The following is a 19,338-nucleotide window of genomic DNA, read 5'->3' as shown; positions in this document are numbered from 1 at the left end:
TTTTTTTTTTAACAAATCCTCTGTGGTATATTGTTTAATCAAATCTGTATAGTGCATTATTGAAATCTTATGTGATTGTTGAGGCCCTGTGGGGAAACGTGGCAACATGGATCCAGTCAGAGTCTCATTAATCTTGGTCATTTCATTCCTTGACCATCCTTTTCTATTTTTTTTTCTCATTTTTTTATAACCTACCCCCCAAACTCAGAGACACTGACACATATACCACAAAAATCAAACAGCACTTAATGGACCCTGTGTTTCATTCACACTCAGGTATGAATTGAAGCAAATGTCCACAGAGTTCACAGACAACATACGTAAGGTTCTATGGTATTGCTGGTCAAATGATTCCTGGTATATAACATGATCATTTTACGAAGCAAGCTGACCTCCAGCTTACCCCAGGAGGGTTTAGCCTGTAATATTGGAAAGGAAGTTTTTGTATAGATAAGCAGAACTATTAAATTGTTTACTGCTTTGGATTATGCAACTTTTAACAAGCATGTGACAAGTGGCTATAAGCCACCTATGTTAGTCCATGCCACTTGGCTACAAGCCATCTGTGTTAGCCCACACCATTTGGCTATTTATAACGAGTCTCATTGCCATTTGGGTATAGAGGTCTACTGTTTTGCTATTGTTTCTGTCCATAGGGTCCCTTAGTAAACTCTTGATGTAATTCTGGAGTTGTCAGCCTTTTTCTTGGGTAAGGACAACCAGGAATGTCACTTTTGTGCCATGATATTGCTATTCAGAGCTATTCTTGATAGGGCCTAATACAATTTTGGGCACAGGGTTGCTGTATGCTGAAGATCTGACAGTATCTCTTAGTGGTGCCTTTACTAGGTAGTTTTGCTGTGCATTTTTAACTACATTTTTTTACTGTTTCATTTCTCTCTGATACCTTGGAGTTTTTCTGAGAATAGAGCAGTAATGTAGAATCAATTTATTAAAATACATTTTAAACCTTAAGAAAAGGAAGCTGGGATTTTGATAGGGATTGCATTGAATCTGTAGATTGATTTGGGAAGCATTGCCATCTTAACAATATTAATTCTTCAAATATGTGATCATGGGTATCTTTCCATTTATTTATGTTTTTCTTAAATTTCTTCTAACAATTATTTGTAATTATCAGTGTACCAGTCTTGTACATCTTTTATACTTCTTGATTCTATTATACATGGGATTTTCTCCTTACTTTCAATTGTGCTTATGTTATCTTATACTATATATTTTCTCCATATAACATGCATAACAACTTTGTAATTCTATAGTAATGCAACAATTTTAATTACCATTGTTTATCATATATTTCAATATCCTATAGAACATTTACCCCTTTTTCACCCTTATACTTTTCCTGGCTATTTTTACATGTTCATTTGTGCAGATGAACTTTAGAATAATTTTGTTAGTTTGTCTCTCCCTTCCAATCTATTTGGGATTTTGATTATTAAATAATTTTTTTTAAGGATTTAAACCATTTTACTGCAGTTGTTGGGCAGGTGGACAGGCAGTGACAAGCCTTAGTAGGGAGGACAGATACCAGCTGGATCAAGAGGGGAGGGGCAGAGAGCCCGAAACAGGGCATTGGAAGGAAAGGGAAGCAAAGAAGTCTTTATCTCAGTATTCTTATAAGTGACCTTACAGGTCACTCAGGAGTATCTTTGTGCCATTAAAGGACAGGTCTTCCAGCTCAAGGCTCTGGGCCTAGAGCCAAAAGTTGCTTCATTCCAGGTTAGAAAGGGTGTTCTTCTGGAGATCTAGCTTCCTTAAAAGTTCCTGGCTACTGTTTACTGTTCTAATGATTAGCTTCAGAGCTAGATGAGGGAAGAGATATGGCAAAGGTGGCAGCCAGGGGTAGCTTAGACTCGAGGACATGAATGGAAGTCCTGAGGAGGTCATGGTCCTGCTGGGGAGTCCTAGCCTCTGTCCTGGAAACCTCCTTGCCCTCCTGGCCACTCTGCAGCTGCTCCAGCATCTTCCAGCTGTGGGCCTGAGCTTGCCACCCCTCAGCCATCTGTTTCAGCATCCACTCCTGATGGTGGGGTCAGCTAGTCCCACAGCAACTTCAGTTTCTCCCTCAGAATCTCTGGCTTCTCCCACATAGGTTGCCTTTTATTCTGCAGCTCTTGGTGAAGGCCACTGGTAGCACTGAGCTTTTGTGGTCCTGCTTGAATTTGGGCTTGGGCCTGTTCCTACACGTCGCTTTAAAGGCCATGCAGTTCTTTTCTCAGCTTATCCCAGTATTGCTCCAGGAGAAGAGCCTTCTGCTATGGGACCCCCTACAGCAACCTTAGTGATACTTCCAGGGCACAAATTTGGTGCTCTTTCTCTTGAAGCAGACTCTGTACAGCTTGCCTCATGCCTCAGTCACCTGACCCTGGGATTGAAGCTGGGATCTGAGAGTAGTAACTTCATCCCTAAGAGATGTGCTGTGGGCTTTAGCCCAACTCAGTCTCTCTGGGACAATGGGAGTCTCTAGAGCCCAAGGCTGTTGAGCTTGGGTTCCTAATTGGGGTGGTAAGTGATGAGGGGAAATCCAGGTCCCAGTCAGGTCTCCTGCTGCAGCAGAGATGCCAAAAGGATACAACCACTGCTTAATTGTGGCCACATTTCCATCATTAGCACTGAGAAGCACGTCAAGCTGCTTGGATCAGCTCAGATTCTTACTCATAGGCTGCGGCAGAGGTCTGTCTCCTGGCATCTCGTGCCCTTCCTCTCCCAGCACAAGAAAACTGATGCACAGCACAGAAAAGGCCACAATGTCATGTTGAAGTAGGGAATACTAAGGGTAAGGATGCAATATCAGAGCAAAATTGCACCTCTGGGCCTAGTCAAGGGAGAGGTATTCTTGGGGAACTGGGGAAAAAGATGGAATATCCTGATGTATCCAGATCAGGAGGGAGTTGAAGGTACTGAATCTTGGCCAAGACCTCCTCAAGCACAGAATAGTGTCACCATCACACTGAATCACTGCCAGCTACTACTGCCGCCACTGGGTTCAAACCTTCTGGTATATGTGAAATGTTTTAAGTGTATGTGTATAGAAGTCAAATGAATGACTCATTATTGTTTATATTTTTACCCTTAGGAAAATATTCCTACTGTCTCCCATCCTATGCAATCCAGGAATGAGAGCACGTCACTGGAAGCAGATTTCAGAAATTGTAGGCTATGACTTGACTCCAGACTCCGGAACTACACTGAGAAAAGTTTTAAAATTAAACCTGACACCATACTTGGAACAATTTGAAGTGATAAGTGCAGGTGCAAGCAAGGTAAATATGTTGATCAACTGAAATGCTTTATTTAATGAGTTTGTTAATCAAATAATTATAGTTTTATTGTGGTTAATATATTGTACTGGACAGCAGTGGGAGGAGATGGGGGAAAGTGATACAATACCACTCTTCTCCCACCCCCCACCCCCACAAAGTGTATACTTCCATCCTAACCTCTCGTCTGAATCTGGACTAGAAATGGCTTCTTTGATCTCTTTTTAATTTTGCCACATTCTGATATGTGTGGAGGATATGCTAGTCTTTTTTATATATTTTTCTCTTTTTAAAATATATTTTATTGATTATGCTATTACAGTTGTCCCATTTCCCCCCTTCTCTCCCCTCCACCCTGTACCCGCTCTCCCACCCACATTCCCCCCCTTTAGTTCATGTCCATGTGTCATACTTATAAGTTCTTTAGCTTCTACATTTCCCATACTATTCTTGCCCTCCCCCTATCTATTTTCAACCTACATTCTATGCTACTTATTCTCTATACCTTTTCCCCCTCTCTCCTCCTCCCACCCCACTGCTGCTAGCCCTCCATGTGCCCTCCATTTCTGTGGTTCTGTTCCTGTTCTAATTGTTTACTTAGTTTCTTTTGGTTTTGCTTAGGTGTGGTTGTTAGTAATTGCGAGTTTGCTGTCCTTTTACTATACATGTTTTTTCTTTATCTTCTTTTCTTAGATAAGTCCCTTTAACATTTCATAAAATAAGAGCTTGGTGATGATGAACTCCTTGAACTTGACCTTATCTGAGAAGCACTTTATCTGCCCTTCCATTCTAAATGAGAGCTTTGTTGGATAGAGCAATCTGGGATGTAGGTCCTTGTCTTTCATGACTTGGAATATTTCTTTCCAGCCCCTTCTTGCCTGTAAGATCTCTTTTGAGAAATCAGCTGACAGTCTGATGGGAATTCCTTCGTAGGTGACTGTCCCCTTATCTCTTGCTGCTTCTAGGAATCTCTCCTTCGTTTTTACCTTGGCTAATGTAATTATGATGTGCCTTGGTGTGTTTCTTCTTGGGTCCAACTTCTTTGTGGTTCTCTGAGCTTCTTGGATTTCTTGGAAGACTATTTCCTTTGCCAGATTGGGGAAGTTCTCCTTTATTATTTGTTCAAATACGTGCTCAATTTGTTCCTTTTCCCCTTCCCCTTCTGGTACCCCTATAATTCGGATGTTGGAACATTTAAAGGTGTCCTGGATGCTCTTAAGCTTCTCCTCGTTTTTTTGAATTCTTATTTCTTCATGCTTTCCTGCTTGGTTGATTTTATCTTCCTTCTGGTCCACTGTATTGTTTTGAGACTCAGTTTCCTTCCTTTCACTATTGGCTCTCCTCCGTGTATCTTCCTGCATCTCTTTTATGGTAAACTGCATCTTTTCATCTAATTTGCACCCAAAATCAATCAATTCCATGAGCTTTCTGATCACCAGTGTTTTGAACTGTGCGTCTGATAGATTGGCTATTTCTAGTCACTCAAAAGGATGAGTCCTGGGGGACTGATCTGTTCTTCTGTTGGCGACATATCTCTCCCTGTCTCTCCTTTTTTTCTCTTTTTTTTCCGGTCTGGCTGCTCTTGTTATGGTGGGGGGCAGAGCCTTAGGTGTTCACCGGGGCTGGGCACCCCAGTCGCTAGATTGTGACGTTATATGTGGGGGTGGGGACGGGAGAGAACAATGGCGGTAGTTCCGTTCTCCTGGGCTCAGACCCTTCTCTGGGATCCTGGGTTGTGAGTTCTGCCCTTGTCCACAATCGCTGCCTCACTGGGTCCGCCAGCCACAGCTTGCGTACTCAGGGATCACCGATGTGTTTCTTGCACCCTGGATGGCTGTCGTGCCAATTTCGCGCCAGATTTCCCCCAACCTCTGCGCGCTGTGGATGCGCGCCAGCCCCACACCTGCCCGGCTCGTTTCTCCTACCAGTCTGGATGTACGGGTCCACTTCAACTTCTTGGCTGTCCGACTTCCATTCAGATAAATCCTCTGTCAGTTCTGGGTGTTATTCTATCTGTAAATTATTGTTGTTCTAATCTTGGTTGTGCGAGGACGTACAGTGCGTCCACCTATTCCTCCATCTTGCTGGAAGTCCATGATATGCTAGTCTTGATATATAACTTTTTCATTAAGCATATTGGGTGGATGTATGTGTGGCTTGTGGTATGCTGTGTGTGTTCTAGCAGAGTAAGTATAGTACTCTAAGGTTCTTGAAATACACAGAAAGCATCTCCAGATCATAGACTGGAGGAAAAGCCACTTTAGGGAAAGCCCTGGAGGTATTTTATTCCATTGTCAATTTTAGTACTGACAGTAGTAATTTTCATAGCAAGTGAATTTTTTAAAACTATGTTATCATTCTCTTTAGGAATTTTTTAATTGTTTAAAAAACTTTTCTAACTTAAAGACAATAACAGTGGAACTACAGATTATTTTAAGACGTATACTTACTGAATTTACTAGGGAAAGTCAATATAGTAAATAAGATTCTCTTTACCATCCCATTCATTCTTCTTTCCTCTATTTTAGGAATTTTCATTAGAGAAGGCCATGCATACAATGATAGGAACTTGGGATGATATTGCTTTTCATATAAGTCTATATCGTGAAACTGGAGTCTGCATTCTTTCTTCAGTAGATGAGATTCAGGCTCTCCTTGATGATCAAATTATAAAAACTCAGACAATGAGAGGCTCACCTTTCATTAAACCATTTGAAAAAGAGATCAAGGTATGTTAAACAGGATAGCTCCTGGTCATTTGTAAAAATTGCAATATTAATTACATATATACTCTTTTGAAATAAATCAGTTTGATAGATACCTTTGGAGAAATACAGGGACAGATATTTAAAAATTAATGTAGAACTATGTAGAACATATCTGAGACATTACCTCTAATAATTTAAAATAGAACAAATTGTGTTTATTAGAAGAAATCTTCTCCAACTGTAATAATTGCCTTGGAAGGAAAATAGTTGGTATTATTTATTTTAACTTTAAACAGCCCCAGCCCCTGTTCCATGCTATATCCTTGTAACTTGTAGTGAAGTTCTACCTACCAGACTTTAATTATATTTCTGAAACAACTAGTTTGAGGGTCTTTTAGAATAATTAATGAATTATTTTCCACTTGAAGAAAACAAGTGATATTTGAGATTCTAAGATTATTTGATATCCTTTAGTTGATGTCAGTAAATACACAAAGCAAACAAATTATAATTACTAATACCTTCATAGGTAGTATCAAAATTCTGACTGGGAATATATATAATGGGGAAAAGACAAACAATAAATGGATTTTCCCATTACTTTTCTTGACTTCTAACTATGTGCCAGGTATGACTCTAGGGGCTTTACATTTGCTTGTCAAGGCAGGTAATTTTATTATCTGTATTCATAGATAAAGAAACCAAAGCATAGGAGAGTAAATAATTTACCCAAGTCTACCTAGCTAATAAATGAAACAGAGCTGGGATTCAAATCAAGGTAGTCTGGTTTTAATTTAAGTATAAATAGTGTTTTTTTTATCTTCACCCAACGACATGCATTTGATTTTAGAGCGAGGGGAAGAAAGGGAGAGAGAGGGGTAAAGACACATTGATGTGAGAGAGAAAAATTGTTTGCCTCTAGCCCTGGCTGGCGTAGCTCAGTGGATTGAGCGCGGGCTGGGAACCAAAGTGTCCCAGGTTCGATTCCCAGCCAGGGTACATTCCTGGGTTGCAGGCCATAACCCCCAGCAACCTCACATTGATGTTTCTCTCTCTCTCTCCCTCCCTTCCTTCTCTCTCTAAAAATAAATAAATAAAATCTTAAAAAAAAAAATTGTTTGCCTCTCATACGTACCCCAACTATGACCTGCAACCTAGGTATGTGCCCTGACAGGGAATTGAACCAGTGACCTTTCGGTTTATGGGAAAGCTCTCCAACCAAGCCACACTGGCCAGGGCATAGTAGTGTTTATATGAGAGACCTCAGCTCTCAATATTTAGAGAAGGCAAACAGCTGTGTTCTTCTAAAAGGACACCAATGCTTCACATTTTCTATTGAATCAGGCAGACCTAAGCTTTCCTGGTAATATATTATGTCTTTTGCAGAAATTTTTTGTCTAACAAGGGAGCATTTATGAGACAAATTTAAAAGCTATTTTAGAGCTTTAAAAACAACTAAAACATTAGGCCTAATCTTTTGATATATAGGATCATAGGGCACACATTTAAGACCCAAAGAGAGATTATATAAATGACTTCAACTAATGAAATATCTTATTGATTCTAATAGATATCAGAAATTATAGGCTATGATTTGACCTATGGGAGTAAGGAGACTTTATTTTTGTTTGTTTTTTTCCTAAATTGTGTAATAGACCAGGGATTTTCAACCTGGCATTAAAGACATTTTAGGCTGAATAATTTTTTGTTGTAAAGTTTAGCAGCATATCTGGTTTCTATCTAGTAAATTTTAGTAGCACCCCCATCCTGTCAATTGCCAACAAGTGAACATGTCTCCAGACATTGTCAAATATCCCTTGAGTTGGGGGACAAATTAGCCCGTAGGTTGATAACCATTGCTTTAGATAAAGATATGAGGGGGGGACCCCCCAAAACTGGAATTTTTTATAAAAAAGTGTGTGCTTATTCTTACATGTTTAAACTTTAGTGTCCTTCAAAGTACTCTCCATTAGATGCAATACATATATTAAGACTTTTTCCCACTGGTCAAAACAGTTTTTGAATTCATTGATTTTGATGCCTTTTAGTGCTACTGACATTTTTTCGTTTCACCTCTTTTATGTTCACAAAATGTTTCCCTTTGAGGACTCCTTTCATCTGGGGAAACAAAAAATAGTCTATTAAGGTGAGAGCAAGTGAATATGGAGGGCGGGGCATGAAAGTCTTGCCATTTTTGGTCAAAAACTGCTGAACAATCCGCAACATGTGGGCAGGTGCTCTAGTAATGCAATGGGCAAAACCTTCAAAAAAATTCACTGAAGCTGAGTGCAGCCTCTCACAACAATGCCTGATACAAATGAGTTCCTAGAACACTCACCTAGCAGGGGGAGCCTGTACTACAAGGGACCTGTCCTCCAGAAGATAGTTGTGGTTTTCTGGGGAGGTTCCCTCTCGTATATTCCTGGATACTTTTTGGACTTGAGGTAATTTACCCGGGGATTACAAAATCAGTCTAAATAATTATAGTCATTTCCAGTTGTGAGTTCCAATGATTTAAGAAAACTTCAGACCTCCTAGAGTTTTCTAAACCCATGTGAGACAACCATAAATGACCTTGAGCTGTTGTGCATTGATTTAAAAATAGCAATAAATTTTAAATACATATTTCTTGCTGTAATTTATGTTTTTCTTTAATAACTCATATTTACTAAATTTACACTATGCTTTTCATTAAGGCCTGGGAGGACCGTTTGATTCGAATACAAGAAACAATTGATGAATGGTTAAAAGTGCAAGCTCAATGGTTATACTTGGAGCCATTTTTTGTTCTGAGGATATCATGCAACAGATGCCAGAAGAAGGACGTCAGTTTCAGACAGTAGACAGACATTGGAGGATATCATGAAGTTTTGTGCAAAAGATCCAAAGGTGTAGTGTTTCTGTTCTCTCTTACAAATAAAGGCAAACCTTTATTTTGGGCTATGAAAAAAAGCACTTGCTTTTTTTCTTTTTCTTTTTCAATTAATTTCATTTCACGTTCTTATTTATTTATTATTTATTTTTATTGTTGTTCAAGTACAGTTTTCTTCCTTTTCCCCCCACCCTTTCCCATGCTTTTTTTCTGAATAAAAGAAAACCTGCTTATTGTACACAAACTAGAAGGTTCAGGAAAAATGTAAGAAATTATAAAATATTAAAATAAGTTTGCTTTCAATTCATAAGATATACTACTGTAATTATTTTAAAATTAAACTTATTGGGGTAACATTGGTCAATAGGATTATTTATAGAGGTTTCCAGTGTACACTTCTATGATACATGATCTGTATATTGCATTGTGTTCCCACCACACAAAGTCAAATCATCTTCCTTCACCATATATGTGACCCCCTTGACCAGCCCCCAACCCCCTTCCCTCTGGTAACCACCATACTGTTGTCTGTGAGTTTCTGTTTGTTTTTCTTATTTACTCATTTGTTGCTTTCAGTTTTATATCTCACATATGAGTGAAATCATATAGTTCTTTTTCTGACTTGTTTGCTTAGCATGATATTCTCAAGGTACATTCATGTTGTCACAAATGGCAGTATTTCATCTTTTCTTATGCCTGACTAGTATTCCATTGTATATATGTACCACATTATTTTTGTCTAATCATCTATCGAAGGACATTTTCCTTGTTTCCGTGTCTTGGCCACCATGAATAAAGCTGCAATGAATATAGGAGTGCATTTATCTTTGCAAATAAATGTTTTCAAATTTTTCAGGTAGATGCCCAGAAGAGGGTTTGCTGGGTAATATGGTAGCTCTATTCTTAATTTTTTGAGGAGCCTTCACAATGTTTTCCATAGTGGCTGTACCAGTTTACATTCCCACCAGAAGTGATGAGGTTTTCTTCTCCACAGCCTCTTCAACGCTTGTTATTGCCTGTGTTGTTGATAATAGCCCTTCTAACAGGTGTGAGGTGTGGTATCTCATGGTAGTTTTGATTTGCATTTTCCTAATAGCTAGTGAAGTGAGCATCTTTTCATTTATCTGTTGGCCATTTGTATGTCTTCTTGAGAGAAGTGTTCAGGTCCTCCACCTATCTTTTAAATGGATTGTTTGTTTGTTGTTGAGTTGTATGTGTTCTTTATATTTTTTGGATATTAACCCCTTATTGGATGGTGGAGCTGCTTCACATGTACATTTAATTTACTCTATGATATATACTTACTGCTCCCCTCCTCATGTAAAATAAATAGTGAAATAAAATAAAATGGAGAAACATACACAAACACACAGGAGAGAGATGGAGAGGAAAAGACAGAGAGATAATAAGTAGTGCAGGTGATTCCATTCAATGTTTTTATTGCTTGAGAGTGAAGGGAAAAAGGAATCTGTAGTTCTCTTAGTTGGTCTCCCTTGCTATTTCTCTCCTAGTGAGTATAGCACCTTGTTGAATGTGAATCTAATATTGAAAGACATACTATGTATTTTTCATATACACACTATGGCAAGTCCATAAATATATGTCCACTTCTTAAAATCTAGTGTTAAACTTAACAAATAATTTGTTTCAATGCTGGATGAAAAAGTAGCTGTGCTGGACTTATTGAGAATAAATAGTATACTGATATTTATGAGTTGTAAGGATTTGGCCTAATATGTTGACATTAGAATATTTGTAAGACACGATTTCTGGCAGATCAGAAGTCAGCAAATTTATTCTGCAAAGGGCCAGATGGTAAATATTTTAGGCTTTGTGGGACATAGGTTTTTTTTTTCTTTATAACTAGTAGACTCTGCTGTTATTGTAGCAAGAAAGCAGCAAGACACTTCATAACTGAATGGATGTGTCTGTGCTACAGTAAAACTGTGTATGGACACTGACATTTTTATGTGCCATGAAATATTATATTAATTTTTTAACCTTTTGAGAGTATAAAAATAATTCTTCATTTGCAGCCCATATGAAAACTGGCAGAACAATGTGTGTGTGCATCAAAACATCAAGTTGTACACCTTAAATATACACAATTTTTATGTTAATTATACCTCATAAACTGAAAAAAGTAAAAACTGGTAGCAAGCTGGATTTATCCAATGGGATGTAGTTTGCCAACTCATGTAGATTGTGAAGTTTATAGTTGATAGCTGTAAATGTAAAAATTATATCATACACCAACTTAACACACTCTTCCCATATCACTCAAAAGAATATAGGAGAAATGAAAATATGCATGATAGTCATAACTTCTCATTTGTAACTAGCATCTTTGGATTAGAAGAGTTGTGATTTATTGAATTTAATAGTTCTCCATTATAAAACATTTATGACAAATTTCATAAACCTTTTGGCATTTTAACAGTTTTTGACATGTAATATAGATTAATGTTTAGGTCTTACAATTACAATTTCTGGTGTATAAGTGATGAACTGAATGAATATGTCTCTTTTAGGTTCTTGCTGCTACTTCTTTAACAGGTTTATTGGAAAAACTACAGAACTGCAATGAACTTTTGGAGAAAATTATGAAAGGGCTTAATGCATATCTTGAAAAAAAAACGACTATTCTTCCCTCGGTATGATGGATAATCAGTTGTTCTCTAATTGAAAGTATTTTCTAATGTATGATGAATTATAACTAAAGCACTTGTATTTTCATGTTTTTCTTTAGTTTCTTCTTCTTATCTAATGATGAAATGTTAGAAATTTTGTCAGAGACCAAAGATCCACTTAGAGTTCAGCCTCATTTAAAGAAATGTTTTGAGGGCATTGCCAAATTGGAGTTCCTTCCCAATTTGGACATTAAGGCCATGTATAGCTCTGAAGGTGAGCGTGTGGAGCTCATTGCACTTATTTCCACATCTGCAGCACGAGGCGCTGTGGAAAGTGGCTCATTCAAGTGGAAGATTTAATGCTTCGGAGTATTCACGATGTGATCGCTGCAGCCAGACTGGTGTGTTTCCTAGTATTGAATATATACCTTATATTCTATAAATGTTTTCTTTGAGGGGGTTTGAATGGGTACCAGTAAATTAACACTTAAAATTCTTACTATTTACAACAATTTATTATTTTATTACTCTCTGTTTCTAATATTGTTATTAATATAATATTAGTAAGAATTGATGATAATACATGATTAAGTGCTACAAAAGAAGAATAATAAGGTGTATTATGGGGGATGGTTCTACTAATAGGCAGTCAGAGGAAGTGAAATTGAAACTGTGACCAAAAGGACAAGTAGGAATTAACCAAGTAAAGAGCAAATAAAAGAGCATCTTGGTTTCCCATGTGAAGGCCCTGTGACCAGAAATAACCTCAAATGTGGGTGTTAAATGTGTGATCTTGTTCCCTTACTGCTGTGTTACACTTTATTATTTAAAAACTTTAAAAATGAATTGAATGAACATTAAAGGAGGATATATATTTGAAAGAAATATAACACATAGGCACTATGCTAATCCAGTGAACCTAATCTTGAGTGAAAAATTTCAGTATATTTGTTTTGGGGGACCACAAAGGAATAATTGTGCAGTTTTAAAAAAATTATTTTAAAAGCCATTGCAGCCTTATATCTTGTTACTCACTTTATGTGAGTGAGGTATCCTTATTCCTTCACCAAGAGCCCTGTGAAGGTCATTTTCTTGCAGTGGTTATTCTGTTCGGCTTTAGTGTTCCCATAAATAAACCTTGACTTTTTCATTCTCTTTTCTACTTATGACTCTAAATAAGCTAAAATACATAAGAAAGAATCAACATTTTCCATGAAAGTATTTCCTTAATAAGGATAGAAATTTATCTTCTGTTTACCTAGCAATGGTTCATTCATTCTTTGAATCTCATCCCACTTTGAAGCTTGTTAGTTTGTCATTTGCATTTATTTTTAATATTGCTAATCAAAAGGCATTTTAATAATAATATATTTATGTCCTTAAGTTTATATCTAAAGCATGTTGAAGAGGGTTTTATTATATTAAAGATGGTGTCATTGTATTAAATTTATAGTTTGTATTAGCATCAACTCCATATGTTGTTCTACAGTTATTTTTTTCCTCTTTATGATTTGGACCTCCTATTATCATTTACTTTTGAAGCATATTACTTTTTAACTCCCACGATTCCTTTAAATACAATAAAATGTTAGAAAGACATGGAAGTATACTTTGAACTCAAAAGCACAGATTGTTCAACTATAACTGAACAAATATATGATTATTCAAACTGTATGCTCTGGTCATACAAGTTTTTAGAATTGCTATGGATTAATAATACGAGGGTTCTAACTACTAGTCCAGTTTTCCTACTAAATTGTATAATCAGTCTCCTTTTCGATTAAATCTTGGCATCAATATACATATTTTTAAGAGTTTTTAAATTTATTTTTTAGAGAGAGGGGAAGAGAGAGAGAAAAAGAGGGAGTGAAACATCAATGTGTGGTTGCCTCTCATACACTCCCTGCTGGGGACCTGGCCCACAACCCAGGCATGTGCCCCTGTCTGGGAATTGAAACCAGTGACCCTTTGGTTCTCAGGCTGGCACTAAATCCACTGAGCCACACCAGCCAGGACAATATACGTATTTTATTAAACTGATTTATTTTTTTACAGTTCAATAAAACTTACATTTTATATAATAGAAGCATTATATATTTTATTTAGAAAACTCGACAACTCCCCACAGCAAAGGAATATAAAAATATATAAATGTTGTAAAAATATAATCATAATTTATAAATAAATTTTCAGGTATTTTAAATAGCCATATAAAATTTTCTTGACCATGTGATATTCTAGGCTATGATGTACCAAATATTGCACTTCTCTATTGTCAGGCATTTAGCATTTTTTCTGTAGTAATCTTTTAAAGTTAGAAATGCTTTTTAATTATTCAGGCTTATCCAGACTCTGCAAGAAGAGACTGGGTTCGAGAGTGGCCTGGCCAAGTTGTTCTTTGTGTTTCTCAAATGTTCTGGACTTCTGAGACACAGGAAGTTATAAGTGGTGGAACAAAGGTAAAGCATTATTTGATTTTAAATAATATTTTTTTCTAGGTACTGTGTTTCTTAGCTTATCTGTTCTTTGTCAAGCCAGTCTTCACCCAAATTTCTGCATATAGCATTAAAATTTTATAATTATTTGAAAACTTATTATATTTTATACTAGGCTTAGACAAACTCACTCTATTCATTAATTAGTTTCTGTATTGGGATATATTATGAAGTCAGAATTGTTTTGTATAAGAGTAACTGTATAAAATATATATTTTAGGTACTATATAACATTACTTTAACTGCTTTTTAATTTTGTAGGGATTAAAGAAGTACTATAAGGAACTTCAGAATCAACTAAATGATATTGTAGGGCTGGTAAGAGGAAAACTTTCGAAGCAGACCAGGACTACTCTGGGGGCTTTGGTTACTATTGATGTCCATGCTAGAGATGTGGTCATGGACATGATTGATATGGGTATGTGACTTTTTAATTTAATTTTAAAGATAAAATACAATAGCTTCTAGAAACAAAGACTTAGACTACATATTTTTCTCTTTCAACATAATTTACTTTATATGATCTTTCCTACAAATTGAAAAACATGAATTGTTTAATAATTATTTTCTATTATATAAGATGATAAAATACATATTATTTAAATTATTTACATTTCAGGGTCATGTGCTTTGTTTTATTTTATTCTTTTTAGGTGTCTCGCATGATACTGATTTCCAGTGGCTTGCTCAGCTTCGATATTATTGGGAATATGAGAATGCCCGAGTTCGTATCATTAATTGCAATGTAAAATATGCTTATGAATATCTTGGCAACTCACCTCGACTTGTCATTACTCCTCTAACTGACAGATGCTACAGAACATTGGTAAGCATTTAAATTCTTTTAATTCACACATTAAAATTATTTTTTGGTGTGGTACTGGATTTTCTTGTCCAAATTTAACATGGCTATCCTCATTTTATTCTCTTATCAGTGATAATTGAATACAGGTATTCCTTTCTAATTCCAAATTTCCTTTATGTAAAATTATAGTAATGAATATTTAATTCTGGGTCTTTTGTAGAACGTAAGTATGTTTGAATTCTAATGTTTGAAAAGCATCTGTTGCTCCTATTGGAGATAATTAGAAAAAGGAAGATATTGGAGATTTAAAAAAAACAAGAGCTTTGGAAAATGGTATCAATTATTTGCAGTGGAGTTCTGGGAGAGATGACAGGAAGATGAGGAAAGTGCGTTTGGACCTTTGAACTCCATATTAGTTCTGTTGAATAGGAGGGAGAGAGCTGACATGTAGGGGTTGGTGTTGAGGTTTGTGCTTGTTGAGAAGCTATGGAAGATAGAGCTATAACTATTAAAAAAAAACATTGAGATTAGGGTTGCCAGATAAAATACAGGACTCCTGCATAAATTTGAATTTCAAATAAACAACGAATACATTTTTAGTATAAATATGTCCCAAATATTACACGGGACATATGTATTTATTGTTTATCAGAAGTTCAAATTTAACTGGGCATCCTAGATTTAAATTTGCTAAATCTGGCAACCTACCTGGAAATTGAGAAGGAGCATCAAAAAACCCCAATCCACCTGTGCTGAGTAAGTAAAAACTAAAGTGCCTTTGAATTATCTAGAAGCAGAGATGAAATGGGGATTCTCAGGCAAATGATTAACTAGGGAATGCTCTTACTAAAAACCAAAGCGGGGTGGGGGGGCGGGGGGGGCAGGGGTGGGGAAGCTAAGGAAAGATATGATTTCATTGAATATGTACCCTTAGCCTGATCTCAAGGGAGCTTGGAGCATGAATGACATCACAAAGTTTATCCCACTTTAAGGCAATGGGGGTGTGGTTTTTATACCATTTTATAGTCATTGGCTATGGGTCACCTGTGATTAGGGGTGTAAGTGAGCTTTCAGGTACTTGCCAGCGAGGAACCTTCTATTAGTTGAGAACAATTTTCAGGAGAAAAGAACAGTTGGGAGCTATTTGTAGCTGGTACTCACAGCAATTGGGGGATGGATGCAAAGGCCAGTAAGGGAATCTGGGTAGGGTGCTAATGCATCTACAGTAAAATGTTTCACCAAACCCTCTCATTCCTCAGGAAGTTACCTGGGGGCAGGGACTATGTCTACCTTGTTTTCTTCTCTAGTGGTGCACAAGTACATAATTACTCTTTAAATGTTTGTTGAATAAGTGAATCTCAAGCTTCTATGTCCTATCTGGGACTTCAGTGAAATCAAAAGCTATGAATACTTTCAAGGTAGAAGGTAACAACTTTGAGTTGTAAAATCAGAAGCACATTAAACACTTGTATCCAATACAAGATTGAAAAACCAAGAAGTCTTCTAGTACAATCGCAATAAAAACAACACATTTGTAAGCATTTTCTTGAAATTATAAAAGGAAAAGTTTCTAGGAATCAAATTAATGAATATTAAAAGTGGAGCATTTACCATAAATTTAAGGTAGATAAAATATCTATTGATATTGCCTTTATTTAGATGTCTGTTGTTTTGTTTCAGAAAAGTAAAAATATTATTTTCATTGGTATATTTTTATTTATTTAAAAATAAACTTTTAAAAATATATTTTATTGACTATGCTATTACAGTTGTCCCATTTTCCCCCTTCACTCTCCTCCACCCTGTACAACCCTCTCCCACCCATATCCGCCCCCTTAGTCATGTCCATATGTCATATTTATAATTTCTTTAGCTTCTACATTTCCCATACTATTGTTACCCTCCCCCTATCTATTTTCAACCTACATTCTATGTTACTTATTCTCTGTACCTTTTCCCCCTCTCTCCTCCTCCACTCCCCTGTTGCTAACCGTCCATGTGATCTCCATTTCTGTGGTTCTGTTCCTGTTCTAGTTGTTTGCTTAGTTTCTTTTGGTTTTGCTTTAGGTGTGATTGTTCATAATTGTGAGTTTGCTGTCCTTTTACTATACATGTTTTTTCTTTATCTTCTTTTCTTAGATAAGTCCCTTTAACATTTCATAAAATAAGAGCTTGGTGATGATGAACTCCTTGAACTTGACCTTATCTGAGAAGCACTTTATCTGCCCTTCCATTCTAAATGAGAGCTTTGTTGGATAGAGCAATCTGGGATGTAGGTCCTTGCCTTTCATGACTTGGAATATTTCTTTCCAGCCCCTTCTTGCCTGTAAGGTCTCTTTGGAGAAATCAGCTGACAGTCTGATGGGAATTCCTTCGTAGGTTACTGTCCCCTTATCTCTTGCTGCTTCTAGGAATCTCTCCTTCATTTTTACCTTGGCTAATGTAGTTATGATGTGCCTTGGTATGTTTCTTCTTGGGTCCAACTTCTTTGTGGTTCTCTGAGCTTCCTGGATTTCTTGGAAGTCTATTTCCTTTGCCAGAGTGGGGGAAGTTCTCCTTTATTATTTGTTCAAATACGTGCTCAATCTGTTGCTTTTCCTCTTCCCCTTTGGTACCCCTATAATTCGGATGTTGGAATGTTTAAAGATGTCCTGGAGGTTCCTAAGCTTCTCCTCATTTTTTTGAATTCTTATTTCTTCATTCTTTTCTGCTTGGTTGTTTTTTTCTTCCTTCTGGTCCACTCTATTATTTTGAGTCCCAGTTTCCTTCCCTTCACTATTGGTTCTCCGTGCATCTTCCTTCATCTCTTTTATGGTAACCTGCATTTTTTCGTCTAATTTGCGCCCAAAATCAACCAATTCTGTGAGCTTCCTGATCACCAGTGTCTTGAACTGTGCATCTGATAGATTGGCTATTTCTTGGTCACTCAAAAGGATGAGTCCTGGGGGACTGATCTGTTCTTCTGTTGGAGACATGTCTCTCTCTCCTTTTTTTTTTCCCCAGTCTGGCCGCTCTTGTTACAGTGAGGGGCGGAGCCTTAGGTGTTCACCTGGGCTGGGCACCCCAGTTGCTAGATTGTGGCATTGCATGTGGGGGCGGGGGCGGGGGTGGGAACAATGGCGGTAGCTCCGTTCTCCTGGGATCTCAGTCCCTTCTCTGGGATCCTGGGTTGTGCGCTCTGCCCTGGTCCACAATGCTGCCTCACTGGGTCTGCCAGCCGCCACTTGTGTACTCAGGGTCCACTGTTGAGTCCCGGAAGGCTTACGTGCTCCCGGTTGCCTTTTACACCCAGTTCTCCCCAATCTCCTCTCACCTGCTCCTCCTCTCAGCCCCTCCTACTGGTCTGGATGAACTGGTCTACTTCAACTTCTTGGCTGTCTGACTTCCATTCAGATAAATTCTCTGTCAGTTCTGGGTATTATTCTGGCTCTAAATTGTTGTTGTTCTAATCTTGGTTGTGTGTGGAGGTATGGTGCATCCACCTATGCCTCCATCTTGCTGGAAGTCCAAAAAAAATAAACTTTTTAAAGAGCACTTTTAGGTTCTCAGCAAAATTAAGTAGAAAGTATAAGAGTCCCCATATATCCCCTGCCTCCCCATGTGTACACATGTGTCCCTTAACCTTATTTTTCCAAAAAGGTGTTAAGTTTCACAAACTCTAATGGTGATTTTTGTGAAGCAAACTCCATAGTTAGAGAGTTAACTGTTATTTATATGCTTCTAAAAATGTTCAGTGACTGTTCTAGTCATCGTGGGGAGCCAGAAAGTACTCAGATACTGTTGTGGTGCTTATTGAACTTAAGGAGTAATTGAAACTTCCGGCCAAGATGGAGGCATAGGTAGACACACTGTGCCTCCTCACACAACCAAAATAAGGGTAACAACAATTTAGAAACAAAATTACAACCAGAACAAAAAGTTGAACTGTATAGAAGTCGGACAACCAAGAAGTTAAAATAGAAACATTCATCCAGACTGGTAGGTGGGGTGGAGTCAGGCAGCTGGGAGAGGGCAGTCGAGACACAAAAAGTGGTGACACCCGGTGTGCAAGACCACTGTGGGCGGACCCCGGGTGTGGAGTGGCAATGGGTAGACCCAGCGAGGCAGCATTTGTGATGTGAGGCATGGCGTGCAAGGTGGCTGGTGGATTGGGAGGTCCCACATTCACATGCAGATAAACCAGGTGAGGCTGGGGAGTGAGACAGACTGCGCAACCCAGGGTCCTAGTGCCGGGAAATAAAGCCTCAAGGCACCAACTGGGGACACCTGTGGGGGTTGAGGTACAGGGAGAGACTCCCAGCCTCAGGGGAGAATTCATCAGAGAGACCCACAGGGTCCTAGAATGTAAACAAGCCCACCCACATGGGAACCAGCACCAGAAGGGCCCAGTTTGCTTCAGGGAAGTGGTGGAAGGGACTGAAATCCGACAGAGAGTGGAGCAAATGCCATTGTTCCCTCTCAGACCCTGCCCCCACATACAGCATCACAACCCAGCCACTGGGTTGCCCCACCCTGGTGAACACCTAAGGCTCCGCCCCTTACTA

The 19,338-nt window shown here is 37.9% G+C and overlaps 1 protein-coding gene across 1 annotated transcript in view; it reads left to right on the top strand.

Annotated features, from left to right (window-relative positions):
* The window catches only part of DNAH12 (dynein axonemal heavy chain 12), a 275,242-nt gene that overhangs the window by 75,125 nt on the left and 180,779 nt on the right, over positions 1-19,338 (top strand). Inside the window, 13 exon segments of the mRNA XM_028518986.2 lie at positions 3,101-3,121; positions 3,123-3,287; positions 5,813-6,013; positions 8,689-8,770; positions 8,773-8,844; positions 8,847-8,881; positions 11,396-11,494; positions 11,496-11,518; positions 11,614-11,822; positions 11,825-11,895; positions 13,834-13,953; positions 14,251-14,407; positions 14,643-14,815. Of these exon segments, the coding sequence (XP_028374787.1) occupies positions 3,101-3,121; positions 3,123-3,287; positions 5,813-6,013; positions 8,689-8,770; positions 8,773-8,844; positions 8,847-8,881; positions 11,396-11,494; positions 11,496-11,518; positions 11,614-11,822; positions 11,825-11,895; positions 13,834-13,953; positions 14,251-14,407; positions 14,643-14,815 (1,428 nt within the window).

Source organism: Phyllostomus discolor, chromosome 7, assembly GCF_004126475.2.
Source record: "Phyllostomus discolor isolate MPI-MPIP mPhyDis1 chromosome 7, mPhyDis1.pri.v3, whole genome shotgun sequence".
In the NCBI taxonomy this organism is placed as follows: Eukaryota; Metazoa; Chordata; class Mammalia; order Chiroptera; family Phyllostomidae; genus Phyllostomus; species Phyllostomus discolor.
Note: the sequence above shows the minus strand (reverse complement) of the source record. Positions and strands in the feature narration are given on the sequence as shown.